The sequence below is a fragment of the Schistocerca cancellata genome, chromosome 10, assembly GCF_023864275.1.
Source record: "Schistocerca cancellata isolate TAMUIC-IGC-003103 chromosome 10, iqSchCanc2.1, whole genome shotgun sequence".
Classification (NCBI taxonomy): Eukaryota; Metazoa; Arthropoda; class Insecta; order Orthoptera; family Acrididae; genus Schistocerca; species Schistocerca cancellata.
In genome coordinates, this window is record NC_064635.1 from 76959147 (window position 1) to 76986105 (window position 26959).

The 26959-nt window shown below is 40.2% G+C and overlaps 1 protein-coding gene across 4 annotated transcripts in view; it reads right to left on the reverse strand.

Moving 5' to 3' along the window:
- The window catches only part of LOC126106899 (nuclear RNA export factor 1-like), a 299293-nt gene that overhangs the window by 49541 nt on the left and 222793 nt on the right, over nucleotides 1-26959 (reverse strand). For all 4 annotated transcript variants that reach the window (XM_049913313.1, XM_049913314.1, XM_049913315.1 and 1 more), the window contains 3 exons: nucleotides 26237-26436; nucleotides 16467-16573; nucleotides 7687-7723 (listed from right to left, as the gene is read on the reverse strand). In XM_049913313.1, the coding sequence (XP_049769270.1) occupies nucleotides 7687-7723; nucleotides 16467-16573; nucleotides 26237-26436 (344 nt within the window). The remainder of the gene's footprint in view (nucleotides 1-7686; nucleotides 7724-16466; nucleotides 16574-26236; nucleotides 26437-26959) is intronic.

Genomic DNA, 26959 nt, shown 5'->3' on the forward strand with positions numbered 1-26959 from the left:
ACAAAGTCAAGCAACTTAATGTCACCAGTTAGTTGCCAGTCCTCTGCGTCAAAATACCCTATGAAACCTATTCTCATTATCTTACCTTACTCCAGTACAAGGTTTGTGGATTACTTCCATTCACCTTAGATAATATCTTCATTCTATATATAATAACGTAATCATGCTAATTCAAGGAATGTGAAATATTCTGCAAGATTCCTTTTGCTTTGTCAGCTTATATTCATGATCGCATACTGTGACTCTTTTGTACAACAAAGGCAGCCAGTGGTACATCACTCTAACTCAATAAATGCATACACTAGATACATACCTTCTTTTATGCATCCAAGGAGCTACAGGCTGATCTTTAAACTCAGTCTGCGATTGCTGACTGCAAATCCCAAACATTCACAAAGTCAAGCATGCCTCCTTTGACAATAACCAGGTTAAGTCTCTTTACATTGTACAAGTTTGGAGAATATTTCATGAATGGTAACAACAGTTACTGCTTCTACACCACCTTCTGCAGGCAGATACTTCTTAATTACCTTTCAATTTAAGATGGCAGTGTACTCTTACAAACACCTCCCCCCCCCCCCCCCCCACTCGCCAAGTTCAGTTCAAGTCATCAAGTCATTCCTCCTGTGGATTCATCTGACCTAGGCGTAGGTCATCTCTTCCATGTGTCCCCCTACCCTTCACTCTCCAACAAATTCATTATACTTGGTACACTGCATCAAAAGCACTCACTTTTCCATCTCTTCCTGGTTAATATACACTTGCATTTCCACACTCCTCTAAATTTACATTCATGCCTATACTTCTTTTTATTTGATACCTGAGTGATGGTATTACATAAATTTATCACTTTTATTACTATATTACAGACCACTCATTTTAGTACAGTGCAATAACATCTGTAAACTCTTCACTACTCTGTGCTACCTTAAAATATTATTGCTCTTATTTTAAATATTTTAAACTTTCCTAGCAAGAACACATTCTGTTTTCAAAACTCCAAGGAGTAGATGAGTAAGATGTTATAGCTTCTCTTAATCTCTCATCCCTTCACATCCATAGATCATTTTATCTAAGTATCCACAACAGGAGTTCATCCAGGAACAACTCTACATTCTAGTTTCCTCCTCTTCAGTACAAAGTTATGGCTTCTCACAACATGTTAGCACATCAAAATCACATTTACAGAATAGTTTACCTTCCTCTTCCCTACATTTATTTGACTCTGCTAACATATTTTTAACAATAACTTGTTCAGTATTCATTTAACTCCAATGAAGTGACAATGATATATATTACACAGATGGGCAATTCTGCCTGTGAGAATTTCGTTTGACTTGGAACACATGCTCTCTTACGCGAAGCCCACAACTCTTTTTAACAACTAAACTTTCAACTGCCACAGTTGAAAACAAATGGAACACATAATAACACTTCCTACATTATACAGGGCTATTACAAATGATTGAAGCGATTTCATAAATTCATTGTAGCTCCATTCATTGACATATGGTCACGACACACTACAAATACGTAGAAAAACTCAAAAAGTTTTGTTCGGCTGAAGTCGCACTTCAGGTTTCTGCCGCCAGAGCGCTCGAGAGCGCAGTGAGACAAAATGGCGACAGGAGCCGACAAAGCGTATGTCGTGCTTGAAATGCACTCACATCAGTCAGTCATAACAGTGCAACGACACTTCAGGACGAAGTTCAACAAAGATCCACCAACTGCTAACTCCATTCGGCGATGGTATGCGCAGTTTAAAGCTTCTGGATGCCTCTGTAAGGGGAAATCAACGGGTCAGCCTGCAGTGAGCAAAGAAACGGTTGAACGCGTGCGGGCAAGTTTCACGCGTAGCCCGTGGAAGTCGACGAATAAAGCAAGCAGGGAGCTAAACGTACCACAGCCAACGGTTTGGAAAATCATATGGAAAAGGCTAAAGCAGAAGCCTTACCATTTACAATTGCTACAAGCCCTGACACCCGATGACAAAGTCAAACGCTTTGAATTTTCGGCGCGGTTGCAACAGCTCATGGAAGAGGATGCGTTCAGTGCGAAACTTGTTTTCAGTGATGAAGCAACATTTTTTCTTAATGGTGAAGTGAACAGACACAATATGCGAATCTGGGCGGTAGAGAATCCTCACGCATTCGTGCAGCAAATTCGCAATTCACCAAAAGTTAACGTGTTTTGTGCAATCTCACGGTTTAAAGTTTACGACCCCTTTTTCTTCTGCAAAAAAAAACGTTACAGGACACGTGTATCTGGACATGCTGGAAAATTGGCTCATGCCACAACTGGAGACCGACAGCGCCAACTTCATCTTTCAACAGGATGGTGCTCCACCGCACTTCCATCATGATGTTCGGCATTTCTTAAACAGGAGATTGGAAAACCGATGGATCGGTCGTGGTGGAGATCATGATCAGCAATTCATGTCATGGCCTCCACGCTCTCCCGACTTAACCCCATGCGATTTCTTTCTGTGAGGTTATGTGAAAGATTCAGTGTTTAAACCTCCTCTACCAAGAAACGTGCCAGAACTGTGAGCTCGCATCAATGATGCTTTCGAACTCATTGATGGGGACATTCTGCGCCGAGTGTGGGAGGAACCTGATTATCGGCTTGATGTCTGCCGAATCACTAAAGGGGCACATATCAAACATTTGTGAATGCCTAAAAAACTTTTTGAGTTTTTGTATGTGTGTGCAAAGCATTGTGAAAATATCTCAAATAATAAAGTTATTGTAGAGCTGTGAAATCGCTTCAATCATTTGTAATAACCCTGTATATTTAAACTCTGCTAAGTTCAAATGTATATACAAAGGTAACTTCACATCAGGTAAGTAATTAAAATAAATACAGTAAATTGTAAAAATTCACTCTACAGCTTTAAAATAAAGCCTAGGCCTTTCTCCCATTTGATGACAGTTTAACTTAAGGCACACTGCATCCGTAATGATCTTTAGGTGCCCTCAATGTAATATATCAACAATGTAGGATAAGACAGACTGGTACTTACCGTAAAGAAGACAAATTAAGATGCAGGCAGTGCCTGTCTGCAACTTGACATGTCTTCTTTACGGTGAGTATTAATCTGTCTTTTCCTGTGCCTGTCTGCAGCTTAATGTGTCTTCTTTACGGTAAGTAGCAATCTCTCTTTTCCTACATTGCTGATATTCCTACCTGGGGTTGCCATTGTTTGATTTTGCTCAACATGATATATGATAACCCCCTCCAGGGTCAGGAGAACCTTAAGTTTCTTCCTGCTTTTCTGCTAAACCATTCACTCCTTATAAGTATACACATATCACCTACATTGTGCAAAATGCTTGTCATAACAAGGCATCATAGACTGAAGCAAATGAACAGTGTGACCTGGTAAGAAACAAAGTAAATGAGGACTTTAGACACTAGATGATCAAATTTCAGATACAAGAGGACTGGTTTTCACAAATGACAATAGTTTACAAAATAAGTTAAAATTACACGTCTACAGCTTAAGGCTTCTTTTAAGTATTCACTGATGTTTACACTCTTATTAGTACAAAATTTAAATCCTGTACACGTACGAATACCTCAACCGGCAAGTGTACCCGTATGCCCATCAGTAAATTTCAATCTCAAATCTTCATCTGTGTATTCATTACAAGTTACCGTATTTACTCGAATCTAAGCCGCACTCGAATCTAAGCCGCACCTGAAAAATGAGACTCGAAATAAAGGAAAAAAAAATTCCCGAATCTAAGCCGCACCTGAAATTTGAGACTCGAAATTCAAGGTGAGAGAAAAGTTTTAGGCCGCACCTCCAAATCGAAACAAAGTTTGTCCATTGTAATATGAGACACAATTTAGGTCGAATGAATGATACAGCTACAGTAGTTTGGTTCGAGTCTAAGCTTAGCAGTTAAGCTTTACCACGTAGCCATTGCTATGCGTCAGGCGCTCCGTCCGTATTTATACGGGTGCCCTTCCTTTTTCACGTGCTTCGTCTGGTTTGAATCGATTGCTTATTTTGCTTTGATCTGATAATTGCCGTTTTCTTTGTTATAGGTGTTTGAGTCACTCTTAAGCTGAAAATGCATTACTGCACTGTGTCATGCATTGTTTGTCGCATTCTGATAGTGCGTGTTTACGGCCTGTCGCGGCTCGGCTTGCTTTTGTGCGCGCTACCGCCGCGTACAATTAAAAAAAAATAAGAGGAATTGTCTCATTAGCGAAACAATGGCAAGAGACCGCAATTTGTTGTTACTTACACTGCTGCTTTCTTTGATAATGATCAACAAGAATCAAATAATAGACTGTGTATGATAGAACATGTTCTGAACGAAAGTTAGGCGAAAATTTTTCTCCGTTTGAAAATCTTTGCGGTCGCTTCTTTATTACATCAAATTCTGCACAGAAATTAGAGTCATTTTAGATTTAAAAATCTAGTCACTTGCCGTGCTTCATTTCTGACTGTATCACTATTAGGCATAAGAATAATACGAATATAAACATGACACGATACCTATATTCTTCCGCGTTTGCTGTTGTCTCACTCTAGTTTCGTAGTTTATTAGGTAGACAGGATTTAAATGAGATAGCAGCAAACACGAAAGAATACATGGCAAAATGTTTATATTCGTATAATTCTTATGGTGAAGAGAATACTGTATATGATTCAAATTTCATCAGGTTCCTATTAGCAACCATCTCTTCTCACAGATAGGAAAAAATTCAGAACGTAGAGTTGGCCATATTGACAAACATCCCAAACAGTCTTGCCAGTCAGATTTTCGTAGTACACTGAAATTGTGCTACATTCGAAGATGAACAATACGGAATTTGTATTTACTTCGTTGGATAATGTATGAAAATGCAGTGGTCGAAACTCGCGGCGGAGAAAAAAAGCTCGTCTTCTCCTTTTTTTTAAATTTATTTACTGACGCTGAGATTTTGGCGCCAGTATTTATCCTCTACAACGTATGCCTGCGTAGCGCTACATATATTCGGCGGCAGAAGTTAGTTGTGGCGGCATGTACCGACATTTTTCATAACTTCTGCTTGCTTTGCACTCGATTCTAAGCCGCAGGCGGTTTTTTGGATTACGAAAACTGGAAAAAAAGTGCGGCTTAGATTCGAGTAAATACGGTAAATATTTATCAGACTTAGGTTTACACTTCAGTAAGCTCACTCAGACACCCAAATTCTCTCTTAATGGCTCCATTGAGCTGAGCTGAGCTGACAAAATGTTTTAAAATTGTTCTGGTATTTGGAATCACATTCTAATTCTTTCCACAACTATTGAAACTCTTTTCTGTTTTCTTCTATATCATCCACAGAATTAGGTGTAGTACTGGCACAGTCTACTTTTACTCATATTTTCTGCTCCATTAATTCCTGTAGCTGTCCCTCCAAGCTAGTCAATGTGTTCTGAGCACCCAGTGTTTCGTTACCTCACTCTAACACCTCTACTTGTGCTCACATACCTGAGATTTGATCATTTAATGTCTTGAGTCCTCATTCACTTCATTTCTTACTAAGTCACACTTTTATTCAGTATGTAAATCCTGAGGTAAATTTGATATTTTGTTTCAAAAATAGAAATCTTAGCTCCTTGTTTATTAATGTTATAATTTAATTCTGTTTATACTGTTTCTTATAAATCTTAATACCTTCTGTCTTAATCTCATTCATAAACTCCTCTACTTTTGCCAATATGGCTGTTAAAGTCCCTTCCATTCATTGTGCGACTGCAGGCTTACGATACAGACCCAAAATAAATATTTGGCTCTAAAAATTACTTCCATAATGTCACATCGCTTCTTATTTACTCTTAAACACCAATTCAAATCTTTGGGAGTTTAAATACAAACAAAGCACACGAAATCTCAGTTCTGGGCCGAGTGTATGCTCACCGGATGATGGAAATAGCTCACTGTGCTGCAATGCTGGTGAATAGCAGTCGTGTAACTGATGCAGCATGTAGGTGATGTGCATCACGGACAGTGTGTGTAGGTGAGCCACTGTCATGTCGACTGTCAGATGCCGTAGTGCCGCTGCAGACAACTGAGTCAGCCGTAGCCCTCCGACCCGAGACAGGAAATCATCTTTGTCGAGCAATGAAGTGTTCTAATATTTGAGTGTCTGACTTGACTCGAAAATAGTTGTCGTAGTCATCGGAATTGCTACAGACAACAAAATATAATCTCAAACTTCCATGTTTTGTTCAATCTTCCTAAATTATTCTTTCAGATAGTATTTCTTTTTCTTCTTCTTCTTCTTCTTCTTTTTCTTCTTCTTCTTGTAGTTCTTCTTCTTATATTCTTTCTTTTTGTAGTTCAATTTATTAGGCTACACTGTGTACCTTTATTCTTCTTTACTGGTTGTTGTTGATGCCACATGTCCTTGACAGCAACTGATTTTCTTATTCTATCTTTCTCCAGCAACACTAATCCAAGTCCTGCACTTTGGTTGCCAAAATGGAATATAATGTGGATGGTTTTTTGGTACGGCACCAACGTTACATTTCCTCTGTTTGATCTGTAACCCTTTGATGTTCGATGTTAATAGATTTATTTGGTGAATTTCTTTTGCTCACCTTTCTTGATTTTTGCTGAGGTGTATAATAATATCTCCCACATAGGGATGTCTTGACGCTTACTACCAAATGTCACGAACATCTTTTGTCAACATGGAAGCCTGGAAGTGGGACGTGTTATTTCATAAAAATGTCATGTCACACTTCACAACAAATGTTAATTGATGTCACTGATGCAATTCTTTTACAATATTCTTTCCTTTTTTTATTCAGTTTTGAACTGGATTATTCCACAGCATACATGTGTGTTTTATATGTCACTGCCAGTGGATTCCATTTGTGTCATGAGTGACTACAACACAAGCGACATCTTTTGTCTGTGAGGGACTACGTTCATTATACTTTACCAAAAGAGTCTCAATGAGGTCCATAATAAACTTACTGGACACTTCTTCCATGGAGTTTTCCAGAGAAGAAGGAGCACATACGTAAAAATGGTTCCAAAAGGAAACGATCTGAGATACAAACTTGAACTTACAGAACTTACTTTATTGTTTCTTTACGAAGAGAGAAAGGTATCTAGGATACAAGAGGGTGTACAGGCAATATGTTCTGGAGACAGAAGGGGCATGTTGTAATCGATTCTCCGATTTGGTCCCTCTGCTTCTACTACTTAAAGTTTTGAATCATCTGCTTAACCACCAACTATGCAGAAGCAGCAGTTTCATTGGAACACTTATTTTCTTCAATGCTTGTGTGTCCAGCAATGATAAAACAACATGCTCTTGTCAAGTTCCCTAAAAATATTTGATTTATAGCAGATCTTACAAAAACCTCTTGCAACAAGTTAGCACTGAGGTACACAAGACATGGCAAGAGAGACTCAAAACACAGATTAAACTTCTAACAAAGTCAAATGTGATCAGAGGACTGGTGCCTCTTAAATGGCAGTGCTCCTGGTCACACAGTGTTAAGTAGTGGGAAGCCTTATGACCTACAATAAAATGCAAATGGTTTCATATTTACTCTCATCATATCTTTACAACTAAGTAAGATGTTTAGTGCCACATTCCATAAAAAACATGGCAGTGTACCAGATAGCAAGCACAACAAACAATTACTGTAAATTAATATATTATCAAATGCACATTTTAAACACTCACCAATTTTGCAAGACGGGGAAAGGTTGTCTTGATGGCACTAGAAACGAAGAAATAAAAGACATAATTTTCTGCTACATAGATTGCTAACATTATCATACAGTAATAAATAAATTATAAAAAAGTTGGAAAACCCGATAATACTTTACTGACAATCTCCACGACTGTGAGACTACAGGGCAAGCTTTGTCCCAATTTCTCCAATACAAATTCCAAAGGCAGACTCCATTTTCGCTAGAACACCTGTCCCATTTGCTCTAAGACATCTACTGCTGACCTGCATCTGGTGCATCATCAACTGTTTCCAGTCCACCCTTACCCTTTTATTTAAAAAAAAAAAAAAAAAAAAAAAGGGGGGGGGGGGGTGTGACCTGATGTGAAAACAAATACTATTAACAGCTTCTGTTACATAAACTCGCACAAAGTCATGTGCCTATCTCAGTTACTGTTCCTCACAATTTATTGAAAATCTAGGCTGTGTGTTATGCTGAGACAAGTGCTTTCACCCACATTGCAGCTTCCTGTAATTGACACTAAAAGGCACTTTTCGACATGCTTCTCCACATGTGAGCGCACGTGTCGATATTTAACACAGCTTTTCATTTACATGAAGATACTTTTTTCACAGTTTTTGGATACCCCTACCACTACTTCACTTGAAAAAATACAGCAGACAGTCACTTTTTTTTACTTCATTTATGCTGAGACACATATCAGATTTGCATCCATCTTCAATTGCATACCACAATTACATATTCAGCATTATTATGTGCATGTCAATTGCATTTTGAATACTGTAGTTGCCCTATGCAGAATACCTGGTCTCTTTGCTACCACATATTTCAAGTTACATATTTATATAATAGAGGGAAACATTCCACGTGGGAAAAATATATCTAAAAACAAAGATGATGTGACTTACCGAACGAAAGTGCTGGCAGGTCAATAGACACACAAACAAACACAAACATACACACAAAATTCAAGCTTTCGCAACCAACGGTTGCTTCGTCAGGAAAGAGGGAAGGAGAAGGAAAGACGAAAGGATGTGGGTTTTAAGGGAGAGGGTAAGGAGTCATTCCAATCCCGGGAGCGGAAAGACTTACCTTAAGGTAAGGTCGATAGACACACAAACAAACACAAACATACACACAAAATTCAAGCTTTCGCAGCCAACGGTTGCTTCGTCAGGAAAGAGGGAAGGAGAGGGAAAGACGAAAGGATGTGGGTAAGTCTTTCTGCTCCCGGTGTAATGGATCTGGGAGATGCTATTTTCTTTACCGTATTTGTCGATACCGAATTGTAAATGTTTTCTTATATTTTTGTCAGGATTTATTATAATTTGTCTTATTATATGTTAATTTACTTCTGTTTTTGAGAGTAAAAGCATATTGATTACTATTAGAAAATGTATCGAAGAATAGCAGAGAGACTGATTACAACTGGAAGATTGTTTGTGGTGTAAAACATCTTTGACGTTGGAGTCATCTTTGACTGTATTTAGTCGGCAGCTAACTGTTGGTGTGTGTTGACCATGGTGTTGACGGAAGAACAATGTGAAGGTCGCCGTCACAAATAATTTTGAAGTATGTTACTATTATTTTTGTATTAACTAAAAAGAAGAAACTACATTTGAAGAAACTGTATTTGAAACACCAAAATGAGAGAAACACGTTGAACCATGTCAATTCTGCAACCAACAAAGATGCATTGTGGAATCATACTTAGACAACTGAAGCCAAGACTATATCGCCGTGTAAACGTCTAATGGAAAAGGTACTGTCACGAAATATGGCAAATTTAAGTAAATAAAAAATAGTGATCATATTTTCAACTTGTGGCTCGTCCGGGATAACATTTGCCGTATTTCACCGGGATTGGAATGACTCCTTACCCTCTCCCTTAAAACCCACATCCTTTCGTCTTTCTCTCTCCTTCCCTCTTTCCTGACGAAGCAACCGTTGGTTGCAAAAGCTTGAATTTTGTGTGTATGTTTGTGTGTCTATCGACCTGCCAGCACTTTCGTTCCGTAAGTCACATCATCTTTGTTTTTAGATATAAGTTACATATTTATGTGTATTGCATGCAGTTACTTTTATTTTGTAGCTCTTTTTTTGTACATTACACACACACACACACACACACACACACACACACACACACACAGAGAGAGAGAGAGAGAGAGAGAGAGAGAGAGAGAGAGAGAGAGAGAGAGGCAGTACTGTTTTTACAGGAGAGTGGAAAAAGGTAGAAGCTGACATTGGGGAAGATCAGTTTGTGTCCCGGAAATATGTAGGAACTCACAAGATAAAACCGACCCTACGACTTACCTTAGAAGATGGAGTTAAAGAAGACAAACCTGAGTTTATCAAATTTGTAATTTACAGAAAGCTTTTGAGAATGCTGACTGGAATACACTCTTTCAAATCCTGAAGTTAGCACAGATAAAATATGGGCAGTGAAAAGTTACCTACAAGTTCTACAGAAACCAGACGGCAGTTAAAACAATCAATGGACATGAGTGGGAGGGAAGCAGTGGTTGAGAAGAGAGTAAAAAAAGATTGTAGCCCACCCACAATATTATTCTATCTGCACAATGAGTAAGCAGTAAAGGAAACCACAGACAAATCTGGAATGCGAATTAAAGTTCGTGGTGAAGAAACAAAAACTTTGAGATTTGCTGGCGACATTACAACTCTGAAAGCAACAGCAGGTTGTTCTGAAAAAGAGGAATTTGTTAACATTTACCATGCATTTAAATGTTAGGACGTCTTTTCTTACAGTATTCATCTTGTGTGTAGTCTTGAACAGAAGTCTTGGACAATAAGGAGTGTGGGCAACAAGAGGATAAAAGCTTCGAAATGTTGTAATACAGAAGAATGCTGAAAGCCCGATGGGTAGTGTGAGTAACAAACTGAACTGAAGAGTGAAGAAATTTATGGCACAACATGACATGAGTGTTGTCGTAACTGCCATCTGCTTCACGTTTGTTGTGCAGCGAGCTACCTTAATTTAAGTATTAACTGTATTTTTCTTACTTGTCACTTCTTCTTCCGTGTGTATTTGCTTTTAGGAAGCTTTAATTTTCGAGTGCTCTTAATAGTGTTCCATAGATTTTGTGTTTGTTTTGAATACAGTCAGAGAGAGTCCCTTTAGTCAGCCATAGTACCAGTAGAGTCAGGTGTAGTCGTAACTGCCGTCTGCTTCACGTCTGCTGTGCAGCGAGCTACCTTAATTTAAGTATTAACTGTATTTTTCTTACTTGTCACTTCTTCTTCCGTGTGTATTTGCTTTTAGGAAACTTTAATTGTCGGGTGCAATTAATAGTGTTCCATAGATTTCGTGTTTGTTTTGAATACAGTCAGAGAGAGTCCCTTTAGTCAACCATAGTGCCAGTAGTGCTATTGTTTGTTTTCAATACAGTCCAGAGACAGGTAGTGCTATTTTCATTGTTTTCTACAAGAAGTGGCTAGCAACCACAGTTTAGTGAATAAACAGCCGCCTTTAGTGAATTAGCAGTCTAGTTAAAGGTTGATTAACTCTCTTCAGTAAATTGATTCCTTAGGATGGATAGGATGTGTGACTGCTGTGTACGGACGCAGGAGGAGCTGGCCACTGTTCGCGAACAGCTGAGCGTGTTGATGGCCGCGGTCAGCTGTCTTCAGGCTGCTGCCTCGGAGTGTAGTGGCAGTGGGGAGTCTGGTGCGTCGCAAGGTACACCCCAGGTGTTACATGCTTCACTCACTGTCCCTGCTGTCGAGACATCTTCGCGGGTACTGGGCGCGATTGGGCCACCCTCTCCCCAAGGGGAGTGGCGGGTTCAGCGGCGTTCGCGGTGCACGAGGCGGAGGGTCAATGTGGAGGCTGGCCGTGTGGCATTGCAAGCTCTGCCTGTGAGTGGACATGTGGCTGCTCCTTCAGCAAGGTCCGAGCAGGCACAGGGGGGCGGGGTTTATTAGTTATTGGGAGCTCCAACATTAGGCGGATGATGGAGCCCCTTAGGGAAATAGCGGGAAGGTTGGGGAAGAAGGCCAGTGTTCACTCTGTCTGCTTGCCGGGGGGTCTCATCCAAGACGTGGAGGAGGCCCTACTGGCGGCGATAGAGAGCACTGTGTGCACCCGACTGCAAATTGTTGCTCATGTCGGCACCAATAACTCCTGCCGTCTGGGTTCAGAGGTCATCCTCAGTTCGTACAGGCGGTTGGCAGAATTGGTGAAGGCGGAAAGCCTCGCTCGTGGGGTGAAATCAGAGGTAACTATTTTTAGTATCGTTCCCAGAACCGATCGCGGTCCTCTGGTTTGGAGCCAAGTGGAAGGCTTAAACCAGAGGCTCAGACGATTCTGCGGAGATCTGGGGTGCAAATTTCTCGACCTCCGCTATCGGGTGGAGAAATGTAGGGTCCCCCTGAATAGGTCAGGCGTGCACTATACGCCGGAAGCGGCTACAAGGGTAGCGGATTACGTGTGGAGTGCACATGGGGGTTTTTTAGGTTAGAGAATCCCCTCCCTAGGCCCGACAAGACGCCTCCTGAGACGCGGCAAGGTAGGAGTAGGCAAAATGCAACAGGGAATAACAATATTAATGTGCTAATAGAAAACTGCAGGAGCGTCTACAGAAAGGTCCCAGAACTGCTCTCATTAATAAACGGTCACAACGCCCATATAGTACTAGGGACAGAAAGTTGGCTGAAACCAGACGTAAACAGTAATGAAATCCTAAACTCAGATTGGAATGTATACCGCAGAGACAGGCTGGACAGTGAAGGGGGAGGCGTGTTTATAGCGATAAGAAGTGCAATAGTATCGAAGGAAATTGACGGAGATCCGAAATGTGAAATGATTTGGGTGAAGGTCACGGTTAAAGCAGGCTCAGACATGGTAATTGGATGTCTCTATAGGCCCCCTGGCTCAGCAGCTGTTGTGGCTGAGCACCTGAAGGATAATTTGGAAAATATATCGAGTAGATTTCCCCACCATGTTATAGTTCTGGGTGGAGATTTTAATTTGCTGGATATAGACTGGGAGACTCAGACGTTCATAACGGGTGGCACGGACAATGAATCCAGTGAAATTTTTTTAAGTGCTTTATCTGAAAACTACCTTGAGCAGTTAAACAGAAAACCGACTCGTGGCGATAACATATTAGACCTTCTGGTGACAAACAGACCCGAACTATTTGAAAATGTTAACGCAGAACAGGGAATCAGCGATCATAAAGTGGTTACGGCATCGATGATTTCAGCCGTAAATAGGAATATTAAAAAGGGTAGGAAGATTTTTCTGTTTAGTAAAAGTGACAAAAAGCAGATTTCAGAGTACCTGTTGGCTCAACACATAAGTTTTGTCTCAAGTACAGATAGTGTTGAGGATCAGTGGACACAGTTCAAAAACCGTCGTACATAATGCGTTAGATGAGTATGTGCCAAGCAAGATCGTAAGAGATGGAAAAGAGCCACCGTGGTACAACAACCGAGTAAGAAAACTGCTGCGGAAGCAAAGGGACCTTCACAGCAAACATAAACATAGCCAAAGCCTTGCAGACAAACAAAAATTACGGGAAGCGAAATGTAGTGTGAGGAGGGCTATGCGAGAGGTGTTCAATGAATTTGAAAGTAAAGTTCTATGTACTGACTTGGCAGAAAATCCTAAGAAATTTTGGTCTTATGTCAAAGTGGTAGGTGGATCAAAACAAAATATCCAGACACTCTGTGAGCAAAATGGTACTGAAACAGAGGATGACAGACTAAAGGCCGAAATACTAAATGTCTTTTCCCAAAGTTGTTTCACAGAGGAAGATTGCACTGTAGTTCCTTCTCTAGATTGTCGCACAGATGACAAAATGGTAGATATCGAAATAGACGACAAAGGGATAGAGAAACAATTAAAATCGCTCAAAAGAGGAAAGGCCTCTGGACCTGATGGGATACCAGTTCAATTTTACACAGAGTACGCGAAGGAACTTGCCCCCCTTCTTGCAGCGGTGTACCGTAGGTCTCTAGAAGAGCGTAGCGTTCCAAAGGATTGGAAAAGGGCACAGGTCATCCCCGTTTTCAAGAAGGGACGTTGAACAGATGTGCAGAACTATAGACCTATATCTCTAACGTCGATCAGTTGTAGAATTTTGGAACACGTATTGTGTTCGAGTATAATGACTTTTCTGGAGACTAGAAATCTACTCTGTAGGAATCAGCATGGGTTTAGAAAAAGACGGTCATGTGAAACCCAGCTCGCGCTATTCGTCCACGAGACTCAGAGGGCCATAGACACGGGTTCACAGGTAGATGCCGTGTTTCTTGACTTCCGCAAGGCGTTCGATACAGTTCCCCACAGTCGTTTAATGAACAAAGTAAGAGCATATGGACTATCAGACCAATTGTGTGATTGGATTGAGGAGTTCCTAGATAACAGGACGCAGCATGTCATTCTCAATGGAGAGAAGTCTTCCGAAGTAAGAGTGATTTCAGGTGTGCTGCAGGGGAGTGTCATAGGACCGTTGCTATTCACAATATACATAAATGACCTGGTGGATGACATCGGAAGTTCACTGAGGCTTTTTGCAGATGATGCTGTGGTGTATCGAGAGGTTGTAACAATGGAAAATTGTACTGAAATGGAGGAGGATCTGCAGCGAATTGACGCATAGTGCAGGGAATGGCAATCGAATCTCAATGTAGACAAGTGTAATGTGCTGCGAATACACAGAAAGATAGATCCTTTATCATTTAGCTACAAAATAGCAGGTCAGCAAATGGAAGCAGTTAATACCATAAATTATCTAGGAGTACGCATTAGGAGTGATTTAAAATGGAATGATCATATAATGTTGATCGTCGGTGAAGCAGATGCCAGACTGAGATTCATTGGAAGAATCCTAAGGAAATGCAATCCGAAAACAAAGGAAGTAGGTTACAGTACGCTTGTTCGCCCACTGCTTGAATACTGCTCAGCAGTGTGGGATCCGTACCAGATAGGGTTGATAGAAGATATAGAGAAGATTCAACGGAGAGCAGCGCACTTCGTTACAGGATCATTTAGTAATCGCGAAAGCGTTACGGAGATGATAGATAAACTCCAGTGGAAGACTCTGCAGGAGAGACGCTCAGTAGCTCGGTACGGGCTTTTGTCAAAGTTTCGAGAACATACCTTCACCGAAGAGTCAAGCAGTATATTGCTCCCTCCTACGTATATCTCGCGAAGAGACCATGAGGATAAAATCAGAGAGATTAGAGCCCACACAGAGGCATACCAAAGGGAGAAGGGACAATCGATAGAGGTACTCAAGGTACCCTCCGCCACACACCGTCAGGTGGCTTGCGGAGGATGGATGTAGATGTAGATGTAGATGTAGATTAAAAGTATTAATTAGTTGAGAGGACAAATTTTGAGGCATCAAGGAATTGTCCATTTAGTGTTGGATGTGTGAAAGGTAAAATTTACACAGGAAAGCCAAGTGATGAATACAGAAAGCAGATTCAGGAGGATGTAAATTGCGGTAGTTATGCAGAGATGAAGAGGGCTGCACAGGGTAGGGTAGTCTGGAGAGCTGCACCAAACCAGTCTTTGGAATGAAGGCCAGACCAGTAACAAATGATGATGGTTAAGATATGCATCAACATTTCCAAAACATTTTAATTCTTGTATTTCAGTTCCATAAAAAATCCAGTTTATAATCAGGGAAATGGAGAGATCTGTTGGGGGTAAAAATTGTAAAGAGAGGCCAGGGAATGACTACAGTAATTAGGTTCAAATAGAATGTAAGAGGGCATGCTGAAACCAATGTGTCTTAATTTTTTATTCCGTTTTCAATATCGGTTGAGTTATTACAAGTCACGCCTATCACTCGGTCAACTTTCACACTTTGCTGATGCAAGTCGCGGCCCTTTGCTGCTAGAAGATTCCACATTGTAGCATATAATGTAACGCTTCTTCAACATAGTCAGCCATTCTACAGTGACAGTGGTGAAGACCACAGCAACGTACTGCGGCAGTGTGAAGTTCGCCTCACAGTTGTACTTACACATTTGTTTATAACTTAAGTAAATTTACAAGTTTTATGTCTGGAAATTGTTTTTCACAGTGGAGCCACAGCTTTTACAATGTAGTCATCATAAGCACAATAATGCTGACTGTGTTATACATGACTGGATAGCTGCACGTGTTACCACACAGCTTCTAGGATTCAGGCAGGTGTGCTGGCATTGATTCGAATCCACACAGTGGATTAACAATTAGGGCCAGCATGCCAGTCAACCTGGATGTGATTTATAGACAGATTTCCATGTCCGAATAGGTGAATATCGGGCTCGTTCACAAGCTCTTCCTCAGTTACATGATACAGAGACATTAACAAAATGTTTGCACATTTTTACATGGATAACACTACATGCAGACAGTTTTGGGTACACATATCTCACACTGGAGTGTAATGGGGTGGTGACAGGAAGGGAATCTAGCTACCCCTTAAACTAACAGTGCCAAATCAAATAGTAAGCATGCCGATCCCAAAGATGTGAGATAAAGGAACAGGAAAAAGAAGAATGATGACTGTATTATGCCAACAGCACACAGGCAATAACCTGAAACACGCATTTGAATAAATGCTGTTATAAAAAAAAGGGGGGGGGGGGGTTGGCTGCTGTATTGTTTTTGTGTAATTTAATCCACATTATTATTTTAAAATGGCTGGTAATAAAGTCACTGTAATGTCACATTACCTACTCTGAAATGATACATTACTACATAGTAATGTTATGAAACTCATGTTGTCAAAAAGCAGCACTCACCTAATATAGGGACCCTTGTTATGCATTTGACATATCGGATTACGATCCAAATATACTTCCGAGATTTGCAAAGTGCGAGGTAGTGAAACTGTACCAGTGCTCTTTATCTGTAAACAAAAACATGCAATTGGTACATTATTGACAAAAGGTAGTAGTTTGATATAATGTTAAAATGTTAAGTGTTACTTATTTGCTAATACTAGACAGAATGCACGTTACATGAAGTGTAACGTAACATTAGCAATGTAATACGCATTATACATGAAATGTAAGACAATTCTACACGACTTTTGAAATTTCTCAACTTTACAGATGAACAGTGTGATGTTCATTGCCCATCTTTGATTATTGTAAAAATATATTTAAATGACTGACAGCACCGCCAGGTGCTGAGAGCAACCTGTTCACTGACTGGACTGCAAAAAGACTACGAGATATTGCTGCTGTCACACTGCTATTTACATCGGATCTCTAACCCTTGCACTCACAACGCCACTGGATGCATATTTCTTCTCAAGTTTAAGTAATTATCAGCTTCCACCTAATCCATACCTTTCAAACATCAGAAGGGAACAAAAGACCCTTGTTTGAGAGTGACTTAAAAAAAAAAAAAAAAGTATTTCCTGGGAGGTACAATACTTCCAGTTGAAAGAATAAACTTCTTTTGCATTTATATATGTTATGTACAAGACAACATAGGAAATCACTAAATGCCACCTACTCACAGTAAGTAGAATGGTTGTGCTTACCACACACGATCAGTTGAATTTGGTTGTGTATGGTTTCTTGTTTTTTCATCCAGCACACCTCAGGTGTGTACAGAGGATATGAGCAGTACAGCCTTATGTTATTTTTATATTCATGCCATCTGCATTACTTTCTTCTAAATTATGAAATGAAATGCAATAAGACTGGATTAGGAGAAAGGCTGTAAGTTTCTGGGACCACGTCTCACCATTGGGTAGTTCTTGTGACTGGATAACTTTGTTTTCAATTCATATGGGCATTATGGGGCTGTATAACTGTTTCTCTCTGGTAACCAGATCGTCCTTCAATTTCTGCTTATCAGCTGCAACCAATAGTTTGACTTAATTCTTCATTATCATCATCATCATCATCATCATTTAAGACTGATTATGCCTTTCAGCGTTCAGCCTGGAGCATAGCCCCCTTATAAAATTCCTCCATGATTCCCTATTAAGTGCTAACATTGGTGCCTCTTCTGATGTTAAACCTATTACTTCAAAATCATTCTTAACCGAATCCAGATACCTTCTCCTTGGTTTTCCCCAACTCCTCCTACCCTCTACTGCTGAATCCATGAGTCTCTTGGGTAACCTTGCTTCTCCCATGCGTGTAACATGACCCCACCATCTAAGCCTGTTCGCCCTGACTGCTGCATCTATAGAGTTCATTCCCAGTTTTTCTTTGATTTCCTCATTGTGGACACCCTCCTGCCATTGTTCCCATCTACTAGTACCTGCAATCATCCTATCTACTTTTATATCAGTAACCTCAACCTTGTTGATGAGATAACCTGAATCCACCCAGCTTTCGCTCCCATACAACAAAGTTGGTCGAAAGATTGAATGGCGCACAGATAACTTAGTCTTGGTACTGACTTCCTTCTTGCAGAAGAGAGTAGATCGTAGCTGAGCGCTAACTGCAATAGCTTTGCTACACCTCGCTTCCAGTTCTTTCACTATGTTGCCATCCTGTGAAAATATGCATCCTAAGTACTTGAAACCATCCACCTGTTCTAACTTTGTTCCTCCTATGGCACTCAATCCGTTTATATTTCTTTCCCACCGACATTACTTTCGTTTTGGAGATGTTAATCTTCATACTATAGTCCTTACATTTCTGATCTAGCTCTGAAATATTACTTTGCAAACTTTCAATCGAATCTGCCATCACAACTAAGTCATCCGCATATGCCAGACAGCTTATTTTGTGTTCACATATCTTGATCTCACCCAGCCAGTCTATTGTTTTCAACATATGATCCATAAATAATATGAACATCAGTGGAGACAGGTTGCAGCCTTGTCTTACCCCTGAAACTACTCTGAACCATGAACTCAATTTACCGTCAACTCTAACTGCTGCCTGTCTATCCATGTAAAGACTTTTAATTGCTTGCAAAAGTTTGCCTCCTATTCGATAATCTTGTAGAACAGACAATAACTTCCTCCTAGGAACCTGGTCATATGCCTTTTCTAGATCTATAAAGCATAGATACAATTCCCTGATCCACTCATAACACTTCTCCATTATTTGCCGTAAGCTAAAGATCTGGTCCTGACAACCTCTAAGAGGCCTAAACCCACACTGATTTTCATCCAGTTGGACCTCAACTAATACTCGCACTTTCCTTTCAACAATACCTGAGAAGATTTTACCCACAACGCTGATTAAAGAGATACCTCTGTAGTTGTTACAATCTTTTCTGTTTCCATGTTTAAAGATTGGTGTGATTACTGCTTTTGTCCAGTCTGATGGAACCTGTCCCGACTCCCAGGCCATTTCAATTATCCTGTGTAGCCATTTAAGACCTGACATTCCACTGTATTTGATGAGGTCCGACTTAATTTCATCCACCCCAGCTGCTTTATTGCACTGCAATCTATTGACCATTTTCTCCACTTCCTCAAATGTGATCCTATTTCCATCGTCATTCCTATCCCATTGTACCTCAAAATCTGAAACATTACTGATCGTATTTTCACCTACATTGAGCAACTCTTCAAAATATTCCCTCCATCTGCCCAAGGAATCCACAGGATTCACCAGCAGTTTTCCTGACCTGTCCAAAAATACCTGTCATTTCCTTCTTACTTCCCTTTCGAAGACTGCTAATTACTTAATTTTTCCTCCATATAAAATAACGGCTTTTTCTATTCTCTATATTACAAGAGAGAAAATAATTTTATTCAGTTTAATTAAAATAGATAAAATAATTTTCTCCAGTACAATACATGTGTTCACAAAGATCCTCTGGCAGTTGCAAAATAGAGGGATTAAAAGTGCATTTCCAAAATAACCACCATATTCCACTCCCTCACACCTGAGGAAATTTATGTTGAAAAGGTTTTGAGACCAATGGAAGGGTTACATTAGCAATACTTGTTCCAGAACTTAATTTCAGGAATTGATTCTACTAACTGCAACAATGTCGGAGACAGTATGCTGGATTCTGAAAATATTTGCTATGCAAAACCAAACTCGCACTTTCTCACATGGCATTCTGAAAGAAATGGATCAAAGTAATCAGGTAGAAGCAACATTTCTCGACTTGTAAGAAGCCCTGGAGTCATAGCACACCAATGCTTATTAATGCAAGTACTACAATTTGAGGTATCAAGAGAAATTTGTGTCTCGACTGAGGGTTACTTATAGGGAGGACCAAAAGGATTTGATTGCCCTCGCAAAGTTTGGTCAACTCTTAATCGCATCAGAACCAACTGTGGGAGATGTGCCGACTCCTTACACAGATGGGGTAAACTCCCTTCGGCCGCTTCCGACTGTGGCGCTGAGAGACAGACGGTCAAACACATCGTGCAGGAATGCCCACTAAGGGCATACGAGGGTGACCCACAAGATTTCCTAATGGCGACCCAAGAGGCAATTGACTATTTACTATCTAAGCTGGACGTCTGCTTGTGACTCGTCTTCTGTGAGTGTAACTTTACAATTGGCGGTGTCCTTATATACAAACTGTTATTTATTGCTCTGTTTATACATATGTGATTTTTTTTTTAATCGTGTTGTTTCTGTAATTTTTACTGTGATGTTATGAGCCATATGCTAAATAAATAAATAGGGAGGACGCAGATAGTTTCATCAGTTGGGCAGTCATGGACAGTTGTAGATGTAACTTTGGAAGAAAAAAACAAAACAGCTGCATGATCTCTCAAATTAAAAACAGTAAATCCCAGATTCTTTAAAGAATCTAACTCCCATATATATAAAAAAAGCTTCAGACATCTGATAACTTCAGAAATGAGTTAATGTGTTAATATGTGACTTTTAAGAATCTAAGCAAGAAAAAGTTTGGGAAAGATTTGAAATTATGCTTTGTTTGTTGGAAGGCACTATGCGCTCTCATTATGAAACAGATGCTGAAGTTTTAATGGACAAACAACAACAGCATCTACATCGACACACTGGAAATCACACTTACGTGCCTGGCAGAGGGTTCGTCAAACTAACTTCACAATAATTCTCCATTATCTTCTTCTTCTTCTCATGGCATTACAACCCTGTGTGTGTTTTAGCCTTCTCAACCAGCTTCCTCCATTCTACCCTCTCCTGCAATCCTTGGATTTTATATCTTCTTCCACTTCCTGAACTGCCCCATAGATCTTGCACAACACTCTGTGTTCAAATATCCTGAGCTGTTGCTTATCAACACTTGTTACCATCCATGTTTTGCATCTGTAGGTAACAACTGGCCTAATCGTGACCTTATATGGTAGCAGCTTCAGCTGCCTATTTAATAACCTAGAGGTCAACAATTTCTTAAACATGTGGAAGCATCTATTACCACTTAGGATGTGCAGTTTTATTTCAGCTGACATGGAACTTGTGTTGTTAGTACTGGAGCCCAAATAGTTAAAGTTCTGCATATGTCAAAAATTGAAACCATCTGCTGATAGTCTATCCAAGTTATTATTTTCCTTCTAGGAGAAATTCATGTGTTTAGCCTTTGTTTCATTTACAGAAAGACCTCTTTCAGCTCACATATTGTCCTCTATAGTAATACCCTCCTTCTACTAATAATTGCTACATCATCAGCATATGCGCTTATCTGAGTCAACTTTGTGCCTATGTAGCCAGATACCTGAAGCTTCAAATGGCTGCTTCAAGAGTCAGATTGAAAAGCATTGTAGAGCGTCCCCGTGTCTGACTCCTTTACTTATGCTAAACCAATTGCTCAGTTCTCCATCCACTCGCACTGCAGCTTTGGAACCAGCCTATGTTGCTTGGATAAGTGAGACATACTTCGATGGTATACCAAGCAGCAGCAAATCATTTAGCATTTGTGCTCTACTGAGACTAGCAAAGCCCTGCTTGAAGTCTACGTAGAGGTTATGAAGCTCAATATTATAATCATATGCCTTTTCATGTATTTGCCTTAACACAAACATCTGGTCCGTTGTTGATCTATTAGGCCAAAATTGACACTGATACTCCCTCAGAATCTCTTCTGCATATGGTACGAACCTGTTGCAGATAATACTAGAGAAGATCTTATAGGTTACATTCAGCAGGGCAATTCCTCAGTAATTTGAACAGCAGGCCTTGTCTCCTTTCTTGTGTATTGTTTGGATTACCCTAAGGTCCATTCTTCTGGGATTATTTTCTGATTCCATATCAATATCTGATTACTTTAGAAATGAATTAATGTGTTAATATGTGACTTTTAAGAATCTAAGCAAGAAAAAGTTTAGGAAAGATTTGAAATTGTGCTTCGTTTGTTGGAATTCGCCAAGTGCTCTCATTATGAAACAGGTGCTGAAGTTTTAGTGCACAAACAGCAACAGCATCTACATCTACATCTACATGGATACTCTGCAAATCATATGTAAGTGCCTGGCAATAATTCTCCACTATACCACTGTAGAAAAGTGTGCGGAAAAAACAAACATCTATATCTTTGAAACTTCCTGGCAGATTAAAACTGTGTGCCGGACCGAGACTCAAACTCGAGACCTTTGCCTTTTGCGGGCAAGGCAAAGGTCCCGAGTCTGAGTCTCGGTCCAGCACACAGTTTTAATCTGCCAGGAAGTTTCATATCAGCGCACACTCCACTGCAGAGTGAAAATCCCATTCTGGAAACATCCCCCAGGCTGTGGCTAAGCCATGTCTCTGCATATCCTTTCTTTCAGGAGTGCTAGTTCTGCAAGGTTCGTAGGAGAGCTTCTGTAAACTTTGGAAGGTAGGAGACGAGATACTGGCAGAAGTAAAGCTGTGAGGATGGGGTGGGAGTCGTGCTTCGGTAGCTCAGTTGGTAGAGCACTTGCCCGCGAAAGGCAAAGGTCCCGAGGATGATTCTCAGTCCGGCACACAGTTTCAATCTGGCAGGAAGTTTCATATCAGTGCACACTCCGATGCAGAGTGAAAATCTCATTCTGGAAGAATCTTTATCTTTCCTTGTGAGCTCCAATTTCCCTTATTTTATTATGATGAGCATTTCTCCCTATGTAGGTTGGCATCAACATAATATTTTAGAATTCGGAGGAAAAAGTTGGTGATTTAAATTTTGTGAAAAGATCCTGCCGTAACGAGAAATGCCTTTGTTTTAATGATGCCCACCCCAAATTTCGAATCATGACCATGATGCTGCCACCCCCCCCCCCCCCCCTCACACCCACCCACCCCATTTCTCGATGTACTCCGTTAATTGTATCTGATAAGGATCCTGCACCATACAGCAGTACTCCAAAAGAGGATGCACAAGCATAGTTTAGGCAGACTCTCAAGTAAATCTGTTACATCTTCCAAGAGTTTTGGCAATAAATCACAGTCTTTGGGGCGCCTTCCCCAAAACATTTTCTGTGTGTTCTTTCCAATTTAAGTTGTTTATAATTGTTATTCCTAGATATTTAGTTGAATTTATGGCCTTTAGATTTCACTCATTTATTGTGTAACTGAAGTTTAACGGATTCCTTTTAGCACTCAAGTAGATGACCTCACACATTTCATTATTTAGGGTCAATTGCCGATCTTTGCACCATACAGGTATCTTTTCTAAATCATTTTGCAGTTTGTTTTGATCTTCTGACGACTTTACTAGATGATAAATGACAGCATCATCTGCAAACAACCTAAGAAGGCTGCTCACATTGTCTCCTAAATCATTTATCTAGATAAGGAACAGCAGAGATACTATCACACTACGCTGGGGAACATCAGAAATCACTTCTGTTTTACCTGATGATTTTCCATCAGTTACTATGAACTGTGAACTCTCTGACAAGAAATCACAAATCCAATAACATAACTGAGACAATATTTCATAAGCACACAATCTGATTACAAACCACTTGTGAGCTACAGTGTCAAAAGCCTTCCAAAAATCTAGAAAAACCGAATCAATTTTAAATCCCTTCTCAATAGCACTCAACATTTCGTGCGAGTAAAGAGCTTGTTGTGTTCCACAAGATTGATGCTTTCTAAATACGTGTTGACTGTGTGTCAATAGACCGTTATCTTCAAGGTAATTCATAATGTTCGAACACAGTATACATTCAAAAATCGTGCTGCATATTGACATTAACGATATTGATCTGTAATTTTGTGGATTATTCCTACTGCCTTTCTTGAGTATCTGTATGATCTGTGGGACTTTCCAGTCTTTGGGTACGGGTCTTTCATTGAGCGAGCAAAAATTTAGGAAGTGATAACTTCTTTCCTTTTATGATTTTGTGGATGTTGGTGGTGTGGGGTGTTCCCTGAGGATTTGAGATTACGTGTAAACTTCATCCTCAGGTACTCAATGAATGAAGTCAGTGTGTTTGTGAGCCATCAGTCACATTGCCTCAAGAGAAACACACAGTTGCTAACTGTGATTCTTGTTTTATTGTGTTAAACTTTAACATAAGATTATATCTCTTAAGGAGTATATTATGGCAGTTTTTTAAATTTTTTAAATTCCATCAGTAACTACGCAAAATATTGAAAATTGAATTCTTGTTGCCCTTCATTGCAACTGGTACCTGTTTCAGGAAGAGCGAATTAGTAATAGAGGGGATAGTAAAATGGGATGCTGATTGTATACAAAGAAGGGCAACAGGAATGGTCACTAGTTTGTTACATGCACAGGCGAGCACCACTGTGACGCTGAAAATCATGACCTGATATATTACTTTAAGATAAATGCAAACAACTTTGGAAAAACTTATTTACAGTTTCAAGAAGCAGTATTAAGTGTGGACTAGGAAAACGCTACAGCCTGCGACCTATTACTCTTGTAGGATCCGTGAAGAGTAGATCAGACTAATTACCGAGTGCACAGTGGCATTTCAGCACTCTTTGTTTCCACATTTCGTACGTGGGTGAAACTACAAGAAAACCTAGTATGTGGTCAACTGGGAAGTACCCTCTGCCGTGCACATCACAATGGTTTGTAATGTAGTGATATAGATTTATACCCAAATGCCTATTAACATAATCCTTCCGGAGAAAAATGAGAGGATGTGGAGTTACACATGCTATATTAACTTGCCATCTCCACCCTGCTACTGCACATTGCACAGAAGAAAAAGCAAGTCTAAAGTTCATGGTCTTTCTCGAGATCAGAGTGACTTTGAATGTGGACTAGTCATAGGATGTCATCTAAGTAACAAATCCATCAAGGACATTTAAACCCTTCTAAAGCTACTTAAGTTGACTGTCAGCAATGCAATTGTGAAATAAAAATGTGAACAAATGACTGTCGCTAAACCGAGACCAGGTAGACCTCAGGTACTGACGGTCAGGGACGGTGAGTACATTCGAGAGTGACTAAGAAAATCTCATGAAATTGGCAGAATGAATTACTTGTCTTGTGGAAGGACCTACCAGCAGTCCATCTAGCAAAATAATTGTGCTTAGGGAGATATGAGGAGTGGGGAACGATGGTTGAGCAGTTCCTCATAGGCTGCACACTTCTGTAATAAATACTAACCGACATTTGAGGTGCTGTAAAGAGTGCCACCACTGGGCAGTGGATCAGTGGATGACAGGAGAGATGCAGTGATGAATCCTGCTGTACCCTGTGGCAATTCAATGGAACAGTTTCAGTTCGGTGCTCGCCTGGAGAAAGTCCGAAAGCTGCAAGTTTTCTTCCTTCCACGTGTGCCTATTGGCAACTCGGTGCTTCTGCTTTCTGGTGAGTGGTTTCCTTTACTCCTAACGTATTTACATTCTTCTAGAACTTCCCACAACCTGTATTACAATAGTTAACTATGAAAAACTATTTCTTTAACTGTAGTGTAATACTGGCATAATCAATTTTTGGTGGCTAACGCCGATTGCCTGTGAAGTGCACACAGGAGTGAAGAGATCCGGAGCAGATCCAAGTAAGTGGATGCACAAAATGAGCCTGGCAAGTTTGCAAAATTTTCAAATACATTCTGCGCAAGGAAATAAAAAAGTCCAATCAGGTTATACACTTTAGCTTCACATCTCATTGAAGCCTCAAAATCAAAGATGGCAGATTGTTCTGTAGCACTAATTATCTGCATATTTTCAGAATGAATCTGTTGCTCTGCAGTGGAGTGTTCTGTGCTCTGAAACTGACTAAATGTGCATGACAGACAGGGACTAGAGCCTAGAACTTTGTCTTTCGTAGACAATGCTCCGACTGACTGAGTTATCGGGCACAAGGCACAACCCAAACTCACACACCAGTACCTCTATCTTACTTCACAGAAGCACTCCTGTGCACTTTGGTGGAGTAGCGTACTCGGGAGAAAGGATTTCTGAGTACGGTGAGTTTTTAGGTTCCAGCTCCAGTGTGGCACACAATTTTAATGACAGACATATCATTTGCATGTCGCATATAACAAATTGGTGGGATAAGGCCCATTCGAGTCACACGTATTGGTTGCGGCACTGTAGTTTTCACTCTTGTTAAGTCTGTTCTCTTACTTCTATTGTAGGATGTCTTAATCTTTATTTCTGACTTTACTTATCTCAGTTTGGATGAAGCTTGCTTAAGCTGTTCAGTAAATGGAGGAAATACAAAGATTGCCACTTTGAAACTTTAACTGATTTAAACTTGCCTTATTGTCCGACAAATCCAGAGTTCGCAGAGACTTCCACTTGGTATGGGCCAGCAACTCCCACAGGGCAGTCAGTGAAGTGATGCCGTTCCCTGCGAGCCCGAGGGCTATGAGCCCGGGTGCCGCGACCTCTGCGACCCTCAGCATCTGGTCCAGGATGTGCCAGTTCTCAGTCGGGTCGTACAGCATTTCCTGGACCTCTTACCGATGGCAGAAACGAGAATCGTGAGTGCGAAGATTGACGTATTTCAAATCTCGTGAATGTATCTTTGTGCAAATCTAGATTACCACTATTACTTCTGAGGCAGTAGCTACAAAATACAGTTTCAATATATTAGGAACTAGATACAGGTGCTCTAATTCTTTACATTTAACAAACAATTTCATTTAGTTTTAAGACCATCTTCAGGTTTTTTTGTACCAGAATGAAAGGCCATCACAAACTGTTATATAACACATTAACCACCCTGGCAGAATGACCCTTATGCTTCAAGATCCATGGGTTTGGATACTACTGACTACTGATGTTGTCTTTATTATTTTCTATGCAGCCATGTAAAAAAAAGAGACCTATCTTCTAGTTTATACCGCTCACCGCATTACTCAAATTAACAATACAAGAACATGTTCAAATACCACAAATAATTTTCTGCAAGAGTTTTGTTTACAGTACAACAGAATGACTTACATACTTCAACAGAAATTTTAAAAAGATGACAGTCA